The sequence below is a fragment of the Gallinula chloropus genome (genome assembly GCF_964237585.1).
Source record: "Gallinula chloropus genome assembly, chromosome: 6".
Taxonomy (NCBI): Eukaryota; Metazoa; Chordata; class Aves; order Gruiformes; family Rallidae; genus Gallinula; species Gallinula chloropus.
In genome coordinates, this window is record NC_140091.1 from 6,551,861 (window position 1) to 6,568,142 (window position 16,282).

The window sequence follows — 16,282 nt, forward strand, 5'->3', positions numbered from 1 at the left end:
AAAATGGCTGTTAAACAGACTTGTTAAAGAAACTTCATGTCAGGGGCTTTCTTTTTTGTAATGTGTTTGTTAAATGCTCCAGCTAAAGGCCGAATGAATTAGCACAGGCCCCTGACACCGGTAAGGCGGAGTGTCAGCCCCGTGGCGCCCCAATGCGGCAATGGAAGGCTGGGGGCTGTGAACGGCGGTACCCCGCCGGGGCCCTGAAGGGACATCGCTGGTCGTCGCTGCTCATGTTCGTTAGCGTGTCCAAGTTGTACAAGACCCGGTGTCCCCTCGGCCCAAACGTTAACCCAATGCTGAGCTGTGGTGGGCTGGGACGCCGAGCCGTAAGATGCCGCGGCCAGGCCCAGGCCCCAGCCCGCCACTACCTCGCGGCCGGGCCCCGCCCTCGCACCACCCGCTCGACCCTCCGCGCAGGCGCGGTGTTGCTTTGGAGCGGAGGCGTCCCTGTGCCACACGGGCGCAGGTTCCCGCGGCGTCTTTGGCGGGCAGCGAGAGGATGAGGCGAGGCGGCACCTGCCCGCCGCCGTCCTGCCTGTCGTGGTGCTGCTGACGGTCTGGCGGTGGGAGGCGGTGGCTATTTACACCTTGCTCAGGCTATCGCCTCCGTAGATTGCCCCCTGTGCCGGGCCGGCGGGGATTTCCCCAGGGGTAGGGGGCGGGTCGCCCCGCCCTTGCCCGGCACTGGGACTGGCGGTGTGGGAGCTGTTCCCGCCGTACTGTCCGTGGCTGCGAGCGGCTGTGCCCGTCTCCTGGGCCGGTCCGTGGGGAGCGCCTTGAGGCGGGCGGAGGGGTGTGGCCGTGCCGGGCTCCCTGCGGCCGGGGGAAGGCGGCACAGGCGGGCCTAGGCCTTGCGGGGTGTGTGTTACATGGTGTGTGCCCCCCGCGCCCCCCACCCCTCCTTCACGGTGGTGCCAGACGTCTGGGGGTGCCGGTCAAAGCTGCGGGTTTGAGCGCAGCCCGCTCTGTGCTGCCTGCCTTCCTCCCGCTTGCGTTGCGTTGAGACGGACGAGGATACTGCCATTGACTTCCATGCGCTCTCAGCCCCTCAGAGACACAAGCGCCTGGAATTCCTGAACCAGCATGCTTGGCAGAAGAGCTAAACAAAGCCCTCAGGCGAAGGGCCAGCGAGCCGCGGCCGCAAAGCAGGTAAGGGAGGCAAAGGGCCTGGGAAACGGGGTTGCCGAGCAGGTAGGGAACCCTTCTGCCCCTGCTGCTCTTCAGGGGAGCGGCATTCAGGTGTCTCACTGCTGTTGTCCTGCTGCAATCTGCCAGGTGTCAATAAGAGTTTGCAGGACTATGAAACAAATGAAATTGTGGGTTGCCTGATTTCCTGCTTTCTCCTTTAGCACCTTCTTTTTAAAGGAACTGTCTGATAGGCAGCACTGGGGGTCTTGCAGGGAAGCCAGACTGCTGTCAAGCTGTAATCTTTGCCTGAGACCTCATGACTCCTAGTAGTTTCCTAGCCTGGCTGTATTGAGATTTCCTACTACCTTCAATAACTATGTGGAGGATTTTCTTACATCTCTAAGAAATCAGAAATAAGAAGACTGGAGTATCCAATAAGTAATTGAGCGGGAGAGCATTAAGGTACTACAGCAGAGACAGTTCTCTGTCCTTTCCCTGTGTGTAGTCGTTTTGCCGTGCAAGAGATGACTGATACGCCTGTGTCCCTCTCCTGTAGCTAAAAGTTAGCTTAAGTGCATCCGTGAGTTGGGTGGGTTGTTTTTTTTCCCTTCTCTTTACCTTTGGATGTGTTTTCTGCAGCTTTGATTGTAAATGTGATTTACTCATGGTTGGCAGGTGTAGGAATACAGCCAAGGTGAAATTCTGGGAGAAAACCAGTACAGAAGTAAAGAATGTTAGAACCAGAGTGGAACTCTAGAAAGAGGAAATAATATAATGAACAAATCTGAATAATTCCTAGTTCAATACAGTTATTCAGCCTGTCTTACAGCTTGGATGATTGTTTCTTGAAGCAAATACACTGATGGCTTGTTCACTTGCAAATGAGCAAACAGCTTTTTTGCTGCATAGGGTATCAACTGCAGGACTGTTACAACCTCTTCTTGTTTTTTTCTGTTTAATTAAACATTTGCTTAATGATGTCGGTTTCTAAGTGCATTATTTGATTTTTCTTTTTAATTTTCCCTTGGCTTCAGCTGGGACTGTTTGTAGATTTCAACCCAGCAGAGATGCTGCTGGGCGCAGAAGAAGGTGGGGATGATGGGGACCTGGAAGCAGAGCTGTGGCTGGTGTCACAGGAGAAAAAGGGAAAGAAGGAAATCGAAACCAAAAGGGAAAAGTAAGTCCAAGTACCAGGATTTTATCTCTTGGCAACCTGAATACTTAATAAAGATCCCTATGTACAAATGTCTGATCTATCTGAAAGGCTTTTTCATCACTGATAGAAGCTGAAAGTACAACTACTCCATCCTCTACTTTGAAAGGTTTACATAGTTATTCCAGAAAAAGGATAAGAGGATGTATTTTTTTGGCTGTGCTCCTGTAGACCTAGGAAAAAGCCCCATGATGCCCATCCCATCCCAGGATTGGCTTAGGTGCGAAATTCCATTCTTGTGTCATCGTGGCGTTCGGCGGTTACCGCGGCGACGGCGTCGGTGCTGGTCAGTCGCGTTCGGTCCGCGGCCGAGAAGCGACCTGTCCCGGCAGCTCTGCGCGTCCCCATCCACCGCCTCTTCGTGTCCCCATCCACCGCCTCTTCGTGTCCCCCGCCACCGCCTCTTCGTGTCCCCATCCACCGCCTCTTCGCGATCCCCAGCCACCGCCTCTTCGTGTCCCCGCCACCGGCTCTGCGTGTCCCCAGCGGCTCTGCGTGTCCCAGCCGTCGGCGGTAACGTCTCCTTCCTTTGCCACGGGCCCGCAGCGGGGGGCGCCTGGGAGCGGGGCAGTAGAGCCTTGTTGGAGCTTTTCGCTGCCTCGTCTAAAGCGAGGGGCTGGGGCAGACGAGCGGGGAGCGGCCCTGGGGCGGAGGGAACGGCTCTGGGGAGGGCGGAGTGACACTGGGGCAGAGGAACGGGGAACGGCATAAGGACGGTGTGTCTGTCTGTTTCGGGTGTGTGCGCGGCGCTTTCCTGAGGTCTGTGGTCTGTTTCCTATGAGGAAATTCTTAATTTGAAGGAAACAAAAGTCAGCAACAACGACCAAACCAACCCATCCCAGGAAATGTCGGCCCCACCAGCTTGGTTACTGTGAAGTTCGGATGAGAAATAGCAAGGCCGAGTCTGAAACTTCTTTAGGGTCTTGTTGGACAGCAGGTGACCCGTGAGCCAGCAGTGTGCTCAGGCAGCCGGGAGGGCCAAGGGTAACCCGGGCTGCATGGAGCCCGGCACTGGCAGCCGGTGCAGGGAGCGGGTTGTCCCGCTCTGCGCTGCGCTGGGGCGGCCTGACCGCCAGTCCTGGGTGCAGTTTTGGGTGCCACAGGACAAGAGAGACATCAAAATATCAGAGAGTGTCCAGAGGAGGGCAAGGAGGTTGGTGAAGGGTCTGTGGGGAAGGGGGAGGGTTTGTGAGAAGAGGCTGAAGTGCCTGGGTTTGCTCAGCCTGCAGAAGAGGAGGCTGAGGGGAGACTTCATGGTGGTCTGTGGCTTTCTGATGAGGGGGAGCAAAGGGGCAGGGACCGATCTCTCTCTAGTGACCTCTGATAGAAGCTGAGGGAACAGCATGCAGCTGCGAAAGGGGAGGTTTAGGTTGGGTATTTGGAAGAGGTTCTTCACTGCGAGGGATCGGCACAGGCTCCCCAGTTGAGTGGTCACAGCCCCCAGCCTGACTGAGTTCAGGAAGCATCTGGACGATGTGCTCAGTGCCATGCTGTGATTTGGCTGGCCCTGTGTGGAGTCTGTGATTCTAAAGGGTCCGGCAGTGTGCCCTGGGTACGGCAGCTGGTGGTCGGTGAGCACAGGGAAGCATCAGGGCTGCGTGAGGTATGAGCAGAGACTGAGTGATAAAACAAGGTATGGAAGCCTTGTGTCTGTGTGAATAAGCAAAGTAGCTGGTAAGGAGGGAATGGCATGTGTTAGTCCAGCTCTGTGTGTGTGTGTCTATGTGTGTGTGTGAAGAACATTCTGCTACCTTTATCCTCCTCCCTGAGAGGAGAGGCCTGGAGGCTTTGGGGGAGGCAGACTTCTCTGAATTAAGCCATGGGTGCTACGTTCTTCATAGGCACTGAAAGAATTGATGCAATTTCTGTGTGTTTGGCCATCTTGATCCTTTCCCTGCTTTTATTTTTGAATAGTAATTTTGAAATTGCTTGTTTCTTTTAGCTCTTCCTTGTGAATCATGAGCACCCACCTGCTAAGCAAAATTGACCATGACTGGTATGGAAAATACACCCGCTCAGTCAGCACACCGAGGACTTTCCAGTACAAGTAAATAACTTCTTTCTGATTTGCTCAGGAAAACTGAGTCAGTGAAGGTGTCTTTACCTTTTTGGCATTGTTTAGGTTAATGTGACAGCAAGAATATGAGTAAGGTGTTGAGCATTGTATCGTGACATTGTATGTGCATAACAAGAATGTCACCGAGCTCTAGAATTAGAAATTACATCATGTCTAAAAAACATTAAGTTAAATCTGTGAATAGGTGTTAACTGTCTGAAATAAATAGGAAGGCTTTTAATCGAGAAACTCTAGGTTCTGTAAGAGGTAGCATAACTAGCTCTAAGATTTACAGGTCATCATCTTTACTGTTTTGTGAATTCTAAAGAATATTCCATCCTGCTAATCTCTGTGTATGCATCACTTTCTAGGGGATTCATTAAAAGGGAATTAACCAGAAAATCAACCCGTATCCACCTTGGTGCTTGTGTTCTAGTAGAAGCAGAGAATCCAGATCAACCTTATGTGGCACAACTCCTGAATTTATATGAAGATGGTAAGAGAAATTAAAAATAACCTCCCATCTAAGAACTATACAAATGTTTTCAGGCTTATTTAGCAGTATTTAGCCCATAACCCCATATCACTGGCCTGATTTATTAAGGAATTTAGGCTTTGGTAATCACGGCATCTGCATTCACATCCTCCCCAAATATTTGGGGCTGATGGCTAATTTAAACTAAATTTGATAGACAAAACAGAAAGCTTAAATGCATTCATCCATTTTTGCAAGCATTTTGTTTAGTTGTCTAATTGAAAAGAAATGTCCCTTCAGAAGACAGCATGAGTTTGTGCTTTATTCAGAGCTTAGAGAATCCACATGTAACAAGACTACTGCAGCCCTGGAACCTACATCTTATTATCCATCAGGGAGCTTAACCTTTTGGTCCAGGGCTGCATACATTGAGGCTCATGATTTCGGTCCCGTGTAGAACTACTTGCTTATAGATGAAGGAAAAAGATAAATCCTGGCATTTCAGCTAAAGTCATTGAGATGTGGGAATAACTGTTTGTGACAGGCTACAATCCTTAATGTTCAGTGACTTGTGTTGTTGTTGTTACAGATGCCCAACGAAAACATGCGGTTGTGCAGTGGTTCTCTCGCTTCACAGACATCCCTGAAAACCAACGGAAACAGCTTAAAAGAACAGTTGATCCCCAGGAAGTGTTTTATGATGAAACTCCTGGCTATAACGTTGATATAGCTTTGGAGACCATTATTAAAACCGTAACGGTACGTACTGCAGCCCCTCCACGCATAGAGGGAAGCAAGAAACAATTTGCAAAGAAGAACAGAACAGTGCAGCTACTCTTTTCCCTCCCAAACTAAACCTGGGATGTATATGCAGTTAACATAAGATCGCTTGAAAGTGTTGACATTTTGTCTTTCCTCCATCCCCAAATGACTTCAGGTAGTGGCTGAATGCTAGATTAATACTAATCTAGATGTGTGGTTTTGTCTTCTCTGTTTTTACAGGTAGTGCCACTACATCCGTGGGAGGAGTTACCTGTTGCATTAAAGAAGACAGACACTTTCTATGTAAAACAGTCTTGGGATGGGAGGTGTTTTAAGGATTTGACCCCTGACGTATTCAGCAAGCTGAAAGGATCTGATGAGGAAGGACTAGACCAGTTAAACAGTATGTATAGGGCAATACTTGGTCTGTTTGGTAGTTTTGAATGTAATATGTTTTATGTCTCTTGGTTTTGTGGAGTTGAAACTGTGATAATATTCAGCACTGGTATTTTTAGGTCCCTCACTCAGGCTTTTGGCTTTGCCCAGGCCTTTTGGGCAGCTTAGTTGCTTGTCTTACGCTCATGATTTCAAGCAACTGTCCTGCTTAAAACAATTGCTCTTGCCTCTGTTTTCTTTGTAACAGGGAAGTCTGAGTTCATGTGCTTGTTGGCTGAAATGCTACCGGTCAGCCTAACTTGAGCTCAGAACAGTTCCATTTCTTTAACTTTCTAATGGTGTGCCAGAGTGCTCGCCTTGGACTGGTTGAATGCTCCTGTTAATACTTTTGTCACTTCCCATATTTTCAACTTGCAGCCCTAGTAAACTTGTAAGTGATGGAGGTGGGTTGGAAGAAATCAGTTTGTATGGTATGTAGTCATGTTTTTAGAGGGAGTGTCTTATGCCTTCTGTGCGTCTGCAGTTCCTTGTTCTGGAGTCTAGTGAATGCCATCTCCTTTCATTGAAATGACAGCCCCTGAGGCATTTGTACTGTGTCTTCTGAAAGTTAACCAAACCAGCCATACCTACGCTTGACAACAGTTCCTTTGGCTCTGTTTCTTAGGTCCCACAAGATCTCCTGAAAGCCAGCTCCAGGGATCTGAAGTTTTGGATGCTGCCCAGGATACTGTAGCACCGTTAAAATCACCACCTAGGAAAAGAAAAATGAATTTCACTGGCATTTTAAGCTCACCATCAAAAATTCCTTGTCCCAGTGAGAAGTCAGCATCAGTGTTTTATACTGCAGAGGAATGGCAGAGGTTTAGTGATAAACCCAAGGATCTGGATGTGAAAGAGAACACTGAGAACACTGTAAAGTAAGTGATTTGAATCCATCTTCATCGTGATAGTTGGTACTCATTAAGATGGATAAAAAACGGTTTCCCTGCAGTACCTGCCAACCGGCTTAAACGTGCCCGGCTTGTGACAGCTGTGGAGATGGGCTGAACTATAAAAAGGGATGTGATTGGCCTCGTGAGAGTTCTCATGACAATTGTATATAGAATTTCATGCTGGGGCAGAAGAAAGGATCTTCAATTGCTATTTATACCTTGAAAACTACATAGTTTGTTTAGCTTCTTAGTAAAATGCAAATGGTTGTAGACATACACCTGAGTTGCAGTGTGGGCAGAAACTTCTTACGTTGGGAAACGGTGTTTGTCAGAAAAGGAACCCCCTTTAAACTAGTCATGGCTTTGAAACAGCCATGGGAAAGTAACAGCTCAAGTGGAAAACATGTTGACTTTCTGATGACAGAAATTAGTGGAAAAGCTGAAAATGTATCCAATTACACTCTGTAGTGTGTAGAGCTGTATGTTTGATGGGGCTTTTTACCTCTTGCTATTTCTGTTTCTCATAGCATATTGAATGCAGTCAATCTTAAACCGGAGGAGTATTCTCAATCTGGCTCGGATACCTCTTACTCGAGTGATTGGGAAGAGGACAATGACATACAGTATATACCAGAAAAGAAACATGTAAGGTTCCATCAAAGAGCTATTTTTATGATTGCTAAGTCACTTATTTGAATGCTTGGATGGCTGTGTACTGAAGTCATGTATCTGATGCTCTTCCCTGTTAATTAAATCTTGATTGATGTTTGGTACGAATAGGTTCCACGCCTGTAAAACACTTGTGTGCTGGGACTGTTAAGACCCTGTTGACCAGAAAACAGGGAAAATGTTGGATGTGTGTCTAATGCCATCAGAGTAACCTTGTGCTTGGCAGTAGAAGTGTCCTGATTATTGAAGGCCCACCAATGTGCAGATGCTTGCCAGCACAAGAGGGGTGCTCGACAGTGTCCATGACCACAGCAAAGAGAGTGTGGCTGGCAGTTTCTCACAGTGTCCTGGCTGCTGGTGGAGGTGGGGTGCCAGGCTACAGCACGTCAGGCCTCGGTCATTAAGGCTGGTTTCTGCTTGTGGTCAGGTTCGTGTTGTCAAGGCCAATTTTTACCCTGTGTTTATGAAATATCTAACCCAGAAGTCGCATAGGAGAGGAACAACAAGGAGGAATCATTAAGGTGGCTTTTTTGTTTGTAAAGACCTTCTCCTCACCTTGTTCTCTGGCATGGGGGATCTTTGTGCATTAGCAAGGTTTCAGGAAATTGTATGTACAACCAGTCGACAGTAGGAACTGCTGTGTATAGAGAATCTGAGGTTGTAACTTCTCTTTGCAGTCCTTCCCAGTACCACCCAGGACATCTCCAAATGCAGCTCCTGAAACATCCAGGCACAGCCCTGCTGTACAGAACGCAGCCAGTCTGCTGGCAGAAGCCAGACTAAGGTAACGTGTGCTCAGGGGAGGAAATCATCTTCTTGGCATCAGATGGGCATAGCAGTGGGCTGTGCTGAATCAGGGAAATGTCATCTTTACCATACTGAATCAATTTGGTAACAATGCATGGTGTTTTGATACCAGAATGGCATTTCTGTGTTTGCAGTGTGATATTAGATCTACAAATATTAGTAATATTTCTGTTACCACTTTTACAATTTCAGGTTCTTAGAACCAGTCCACGCTGAATTCTTCAGAATTAAGTATCTGCCTTCTGTGCAACATCAGGAAGACAAAGCTCCTTTCTTGTTAGCTTTAGGTTGTAAACGAATACTGTCTGCCTTCTCTGGGTGTGTGACAAAGCTTTACAGATACTGTAGATCTTCACAGTGGAAACAAATGTTCTTTTTCTTTTTCAATTAACAGGCTGCATGTTTCTGCTGTCCCAGAATCTCTGCCTTGTCGTGAGGAGGAATTGCAGAGTATCTATACATTTGTGGAGAGCAATCTTGTTGATGGTACAGGAGGGTGAGTTTGTTGATGGAGACCATGAGTGAGATCACATCTACCTGTGACATTAACAGCAGTCAGACAAGCAACACTACTTTGAATTAAAAACTTCCTGTCATTTGGCAGCTCCCAGTTGAATATTCCTGTTCCTTTTCTTCATTAAGAAGGGTTGAGAATAGAAATGAGATTGGCTTACAGATTCCAATTAGAGGCCAAATTAATGAATTAATTTTCGTTGTCTGGGAAAACAGAGAGATAAATGACATTGATGAAGTACTCCAGGTTGCTAACTGCTTCCCTAATAAAAATTCTCGGGATCCTCCAATGTTCTATGTGTCCCAGTCTGCAGATGAAGTCCCTGAAAGATAAGGAATTGCCTGATGTGAGAGAGTAGCATTGAAGGCTGTTCTCAGAGCCCAGGACTTGCAGCTTATCAGTCCTTGGAGTGTCATCATTTTTGTTAGGTTGCTGACAAGGTTTTCTCCTGTTGTAGGTGTATGTACATTGCTGGAATGCCTGGAACTGGTAAAACTGCAACTGTTCAGGAGGCCATTCGCTGTCTTGAGCAAGCTGTGGAAGATGATTGCATCCCATCCTTCCAGCTTGTAGAGATTAATGGCATGAGGTTAACTGACCCACATGAATTCTATGTGCAGTTAGTAGAGGTAAGTAAAGCTTCTTCAGTGGCTCTGAGGTTAGAAGGAACAAATCTTACGCTTTGCCATCAGATCCCTGATGTGTTACAGGATTCAATTAACACATCAGGACGACCAAGTAGTAGAGCAGACAGACACTATGCTTTTCTCTTAGAGCAGGCTAAAAAATAATGAAGGCCAAGACCTACTCCTTAAACTGTTTTCCTTTCAGCTGCAGTGGCTGGCTGGTTTATTACACTCACTTCATTTTAACAAAAATGATAAATCTAAACCAGATTCTTTGTATATTTTCCGCTTCTCTAACTTTCTGCACGTCTGTTGAAAAAGTTAGAGATCAGAACTCTGGAAGTGAGAGGTGGGTTGGATGCCCAGTTCCAGAGCTGTGGAATTAGGAACCTCTGGAATCTCTTTTGAATGATTGATTCAGGCTGTCCTGACTGAATTGCAAACGTGAAACAAGTATAGACTGGACATTATTGTCATGCTCCAGCTTCAGCTCAGTAAATGTGGTTCTGTATCCCGATGAGGATTCATTAATATTTTAATGGGAGTCCAAGATGACTGAAGTCAGACTGTTCTTGTCACTGACTAAGGTTTTGCATTCAGAGACTCCCTGGAAGCATGCTAAGTTCAGAGACCTCCTGAGACCAGGCTCAGGGTTTTGTACTAAATCTATGTGTAAGACAACCTGCAGGAAATACTAATGGCCTTCTGTGTTGATTGTTGGAGAGTAGCTAAAACCAAATAGGGGTTAAACTTCTTCTTATTTCCAGTGTTGTGATGTGATTAACCTGCAACAAGTTGAATCCTTGTCCAGTCCCTGACAGGTCAGCGAGTGACAGCAGCCCATGCCGCAGCACTGTTGGCAAAACTCTTCAGTACACCTGGAACAAACAGAAGGGCCACGGTGCTGGTAGTAGATGAGGTGAGACCTTTATTTCTTTCCTTGAAGTCCTCTAAGAAATGAGGTTTTGGTGGGTGGAAAAAGACCTGCTTGGACTGCACCATATGGGACGTAAAAGGAATAAATGGTCTTATGTGAGAAGACATGCAAAAGGGTCATCTTAGCCTTCCTAGGAAACTGAACTTAAATGGGCAAATGTCCTGTTGCCAGATTGTTCTCTGCCTTGGATTTCACATTGGTTTGATATTTTGCTTTGGTCCAAGTCACAGAATGAGTTATGCCAAGTCCTCAAGACCATAGAATTCAGGTGTATTTTGTCTAGAAACTGATGCTTTTCCAGTCAGAAAAGTCACAGTGAAAATAAGTCTTGTCTGGTTTTGGAACATGTGGTATGTTCAGTAATCAAAAGATGGACCCTTAATTTTTTGTTTTGTAAGCTGATGCAGCTCCTCACATGGAAGAGGGTCTTTTTAATCTTGTTGGATGCAGTATTAATGTCCCAGTAGTGTTTAAAAACCACAGATCTGTAATCACTCTGCTGTGAATAGTACTGTTGAAGCATCTAGTTAGGACTGTGCTTTTCCACAAGGGATTAGAGCCCTGATTCTGCAACTGTGGACTTCCCAGTAGATTGATAAAAGAAACAGAGTGGGGACAGCTTGTTGGGCATCCCGTAGGAAGTTGTCTTTGGCAGAGCTAGCTCTCAGCCCCCATCAGGTGCTGTAAATATCAGACCCTTCTTGGTCACTCTGATGCTTCTCTTCCTGTCTCTGCAGCTTGATCTTCTGTGGACCCAGAAACAGGATGTTTTGTACAATTTATTTGACTGGCCATCTTGGAAGCACTCGAAGTTAATCGTCTTGGCCATTGCCAACACCACGGACTTGCCAGACAGAATGATGCTGAACAGAGTAGCCAGCAGGGTGGTATGTCCTAGGAATTTTGTTGCTGTGCTATAAAATGAGAAGAGCTTAGATACTGAGTGCAGTCAGAAGTAATCCAGGATAAAGGTAGGACTGGTTCCATCAGAGGTGGCTCAACGCTTTTAGAATGCCCTCTGCAGAGGGTCAGTAACAAACGTGTCAGTCTTGCAGAGTAAGTTCAGGAGCCATCTTGCTCATCTGATGTTTGGCTGTCTCAGTACATGTGTTCTTGTAAGGATCAGTGAAGATGCAGATGTCTTTTTAAGCATATTAAGATCTGGATAATGACATGCTGTGCCTTGTGGATAAGCCGCTTGCTCTCTAGTTGAGAAGAATTCTCTTCTGCATTCCCTTCCTCTTTCCTTTCTCATCCCAGGCACCTAGTTAGTACGTTCCCCTTGCCAGAATCAGCTGGTAGGTTTTCCTTGTTGGATACCTTAGGATAGGAGGTTGGATGCACTCTACACCTGGGTTGAAACTGTTTTTCCTAGGTGGTCTCTATCACATTTGCAGAAACAGTGCTCAGTGCCTCCATCCTTCTGTGACTCAGCTAGTTCTACAGTGTGTGAATTGCTTCTTCCCCCCAGCCACTAACCTTGCAGATCAGCTGAGTCCATAGAGTCCCAAGAAAGAAGACTTTTACATAAGAGATGCCTTTTCATAGCTTCTGCTGTTACTGTATTAAACAAATAAGTGTAAATAGTTGGAAACAAATGCACTACAACTGCTTCTCACTGTATTGTATTATTTCCTCCAGTGCTTCACCAGAATGCCCTTTGAGCCTTACAGCTGCAGAGAATTAGAGGAAATTATTTTATCCAGACTGGAGAACATCAATGTGTTTGACGAGGATGCAGTTCAGTTGGTAAGCAGAGGACAGATGCTTGTCCTGTTTGTCCTTTGTGTTGTATTAGGTAAGGAGCAAGGCAGGCAGCAGGGGAGAGCTCCGTGGCAGAGCTTTTTTTTTTTTCTAGTATGATTTTCTTCAGAAAAGTCTGGAAAAATAATTTTCAATGAGATTTTCTAGAGGATTTCTCATCTTTGCTTCAGCTGGGTTGCAGGCCTTTTATAGGTTATCAGCATCTACTGGGAGCACAAGGCCAGTGCTACATCTAGTGAACATTCATAGCTCTACTAAACTGTAAACCACAAGTGTATTTAGATTCAGAAATTTATGGTAACTATAAAGATTCAGGCACATGGAAATGTAACTTCACTATACTATACTGCTCACATGGAATTTTGTGAGTGTGTGTTTTGTGTTGTGGGATTTTTTTCTTTTAACCTCATGACTTCTTTGTTTATAGAAAAAAGTTGAGTTTTGAATTTCTGATGACCCCATTAGGGAGGGGTGTTCTTGAGGGAGAGTTGCTTCTCTTGGTTTTGATAAGTGAGATTGTTATTCAGAATCTAGGATACAGTTCACAGCAGCATTGCTCTCCTGCATTGTGGTCAGGAATGGGTTTTTTTGTCTGTTGACTCTTGCTTAATTCTTTCCTTCAACACCTAGGAAGTACTGCTACAAAGCTGTGGTGTTTCCTTTCAGGTAGCAGCACTGTCTGGTGATGCAAGGCGTTGCCTGAACATCTGCAGAAGGGCCACTGAGATCTGTGAATTTGCTGGCCAGAGCAGCACATCTGAAAAAGTCAGGGTGGTCCACGTAACAAAAGCCATCGATGAAATGTTTTCATCACCATATATAAATTTCATCAGGTAAAAAATATCCCTAAGGAATTTCTGTCTTTTTCACTGGGTGTTTTTTCCCAAACATTCAGTCTGTTGTCAGCACCCTTTGGGAGCATAAGCCACGTGTTGTGTGTTATGGAAATAGGATCCCAAGCAAGCCTTGTAGCACAGCTTGGAATGAAAGGAACAAAAAACCCCAATTAAAGACGGGGGAAACCAAGGCAGAGAAACCAGGTGTTCAGGTTTCTACAGGATGTTTCCATGTCAGTGTGTTAGCACTGCTCAGGAGGGGGCTTGTGAAATTTCCTCCCTGGGAAATTGTCCCTGCTGACTGTACATAGATTGCCCTGAACACAGTTTCCCAGTGCCAATTCCTTGCAGTTAGAACTAAACCTGGAAGCTCTCTTCAGGAGCCCACAGCTACAAACACTACTGGCTATTCAGCATTCTGGAGCAGACTTTGAGCTAGACTTGAGGAAAACACAGCGACACATAGTGTAGGCCTCAGGCCCTGAGGAGTCAACTCTTGCCCCCTCTACATAGTGTATTTTTGGCACTGTCTCTGCTTGCTTAGATGCAACTGCAGACATGTGAGCAGAATGCAAGACTGTCCCATTGGAAGTGGTTTGTTGAACATAAACAGGTTGTGTTTGTGGTGGGAATACATGTGAGGAATTCTGTTGCTGTTCGGTGCTTTGCACAGGCTGGAACTGGTAAAGGACTTTGCTAATTTCTGGTCAAAAGACAGAGAGTCCCCTTCATGGGGCCTCAGGGCTGCAAATAAGACACTTTGTTGGCTATGGAAGGGCTTTTGCTGTGTTAGTTGTGCCTGGAAATCTCCATGTTGATTGAATTCATAAATCCTCAGTTGACGGTAGCACAGGGCAGAACATGTATGATGCACAGAATGGAATGTGTTCAGAGACACTGCAGGAAACGTGGAGTGAAATGCAGTGTATTGTGGTGCCAGTGCTGCAGGCTGTAGTGTACCCCTCTTGGGTAGAAAAATACCCTGCATTTAAATGTCAGGCTACCAAGCAATTTCCCTTCCAGACTCTTCTCTGATGCTTCCTAAGTTCTAAACTTGGCAGACTGATTTTTGCCTGTTCTGTTTTGATCTTCAGGAATGCCTCCCTGCACGAACAGATCTTCCTGAAAGCCATTTTAGCCGAGTTTTGCAGGACAGGATTTGAAGAGGCAACATTGCACCAGGTATGTTTGTGCTTCAGTGTAATTGATGTTTTTTCCTCATAGAGGGGAGCACTGTCAAAATTATGAGACAGCAGTTATAGGTACTTAAACATTTGGGGGGTTCATTAAAATTTGATGGAAGACAGTATGATCATAGAATCATAGAATGGTCTGGGTTGGAAGGGACCCAAGGGTCATTGAGCTCCAACCCTGCCAGATGCAGGGCTACCACCCTCCAGGCCTGGATCTACACAAGATTGCCCAGGGCCCCATGCAACCCGGCCTTGAATGCCTCCTGGGACGGGGCATCCCCCACCTCTCTGGGCAGCCTGTTCCAGCACCTCAACACTGTGAAAAACTTCCCCCAAATATCTAATTTAAACTTTCCTTCCTTCAGCTTTAATCCATTCCCCCTGGTCCTGCCGTTGTCTACCCTTTTGAAAAGTTGATTGTCCTCCTGTTTCTCTGCTCCCTTCAGGTACTGAAAGGCTGTAATGAAGTCCCCCTGGGCTCCTCTCCAGGAGCTCTTCTCCCAGTCTGTATCTCTGTCTGGGATTCTTCTGGCCCGAGTGCAAGACCTTACACTTCGCAGGGCTGAACATCAGTAGGTTCCCCCGGGCCCACCTTCCCAGCCTGTCAAGATCCCTCTGGATGGCTTCCTTTCTTCTGTTGTGTCAACCACAGCACTCAGCTTGGTGTCATCTGCAAACTTGCTGAGGGTGCACTCAATTCCATCATCGATGTCATTGATAAAGATGTTAAAGAGCACCAGTCCCAAGAGAGACCCCTGGGGGACCCCGCTTGTCACCGGCCTCCACCTGGACACAGACTCGTTGACCACCACCCTTTGTCTATGTTCTTTCAACCAGTTTCTTATGCACTGGATGGTCCACCCATGATGACAAGGTGCAGGCCAGGTGTAAAACCTGGCTGCTCCCACCTGGTTTTCAATGGGACTAAATACTTCTGATTGGAAACGTGTGCAGCTGTACTCATGTTCTGCATGGTGTGGATCACAAAGTGGTTGAAAATCCTGCATGCCTCCACCTAACTTGCTTTGTAACAGGAAAAATCAATGAGTACCTGAAAATATCAAGCAGCATAGTTCATGGAGGAAAACTAAAAGAGGGTTGAAATTGGTGACAAAGTTCCCACAGTTTGTGCTTGAAGAGCAGCATGTCTACAGTTTGTCAGAACAGATCCCAGCTCGTTTTCCTTCCCCTCCCATAGAAGTGGAGGGAAGGAAGCTGCTTTTTTTTTCTTTTCACCTTGGCCTGTTAGATTGCAGCAGGAGGTAAACATGACCTGTCCCCTCTTCTCTCTTTGTCAATAGATCTACCATCAGCACGTTGCCTTGTGCAGAGTTGAAGGCATTCCATGTCCTACCGTGTCTGACATCATGGCAGTTTGTTCGAGACTCAGTGCCTGCAGGCTCTTGCTGACAGGACCCAGCACTGAGTATCTTGACATGCGGGTGCGCCTGAACATCAGCCGGGACGATCTGATCTCTGCACTCAACAGTCACACCATCTGTTAGAATTTTTAATAGTTTTTAATGTTCATAAATATTTTAAATATTGTCTGTTTTTATTTTTAAATTTATAATATTTAAATGTTGAAATGTATTTTGTGTTAAGTACTTTGCTTAGATGTTTGATTTTTGTTAGGTAGTTTTAATCTAATAAATTAGTTCTGTTAAAGCATTTTAGATGTTCAAATCAAGCTGTTTGATTTTTTTAAATATTTGTATGTGCTGGTAACTGGTTCCCTTTCAGCAGAGGGAACTTGATTACTTGCATCACTGCTCATGCCCAGGAGTCGGATTTTTAGCACTAGCAGTGTCTGTGGCACTGGAGCTTATGTAGCTTCTCTTCACTGGCATTTGTTGAGTGTAACAGAGATTAAAATGTGGTATATGGAACAGGAACTTTGTTTGCAATCAAGGTGGAGTTTTTTAATTGAGGAGCCTTTTCTACCAGGAAAGTCAAAATGGCATAATAAAT

General features: G+C 46.1%; 1 protein-coding gene across 1 annotated transcript; it reads left to right on the top strand.

Annotated features, from left to right (window-relative positions):
- Window positions 1-4,333: 4,333 nt before the first annotated feature.
- Window positions 4,334-15,816, top strand: LOC311193137 (origin recognition complex subunit 1-like; the record flags this gene model as incomplete). Its single annotated transcript, XM_084265863.1, has 15 exons — window positions 4,334-4,391; window positions 4,837-4,896; window positions 5,465-5,634; window positions 5,878-6,040; window positions 6,698-6,950; window positions 7,493-7,610; window positions 8,312-8,418; window positions 8,836-8,937; window positions 9,413-9,584; window positions 10,393-10,500; window positions 11,256-11,405; window positions 12,160-12,267; window positions 12,949-13,115; window positions 14,213-14,300; window positions 15,613-15,816. The coding sequence occupies 15 exons, from the start codon at window positions 4,334-4,336 to the stop codon at window positions 15,814-15,816; spliced, it is 2,028 nt and encodes a 675-aa protein (XP_084121989.1).
- Window positions 15,817-16,282: the final 466 nt, after the last annotated feature.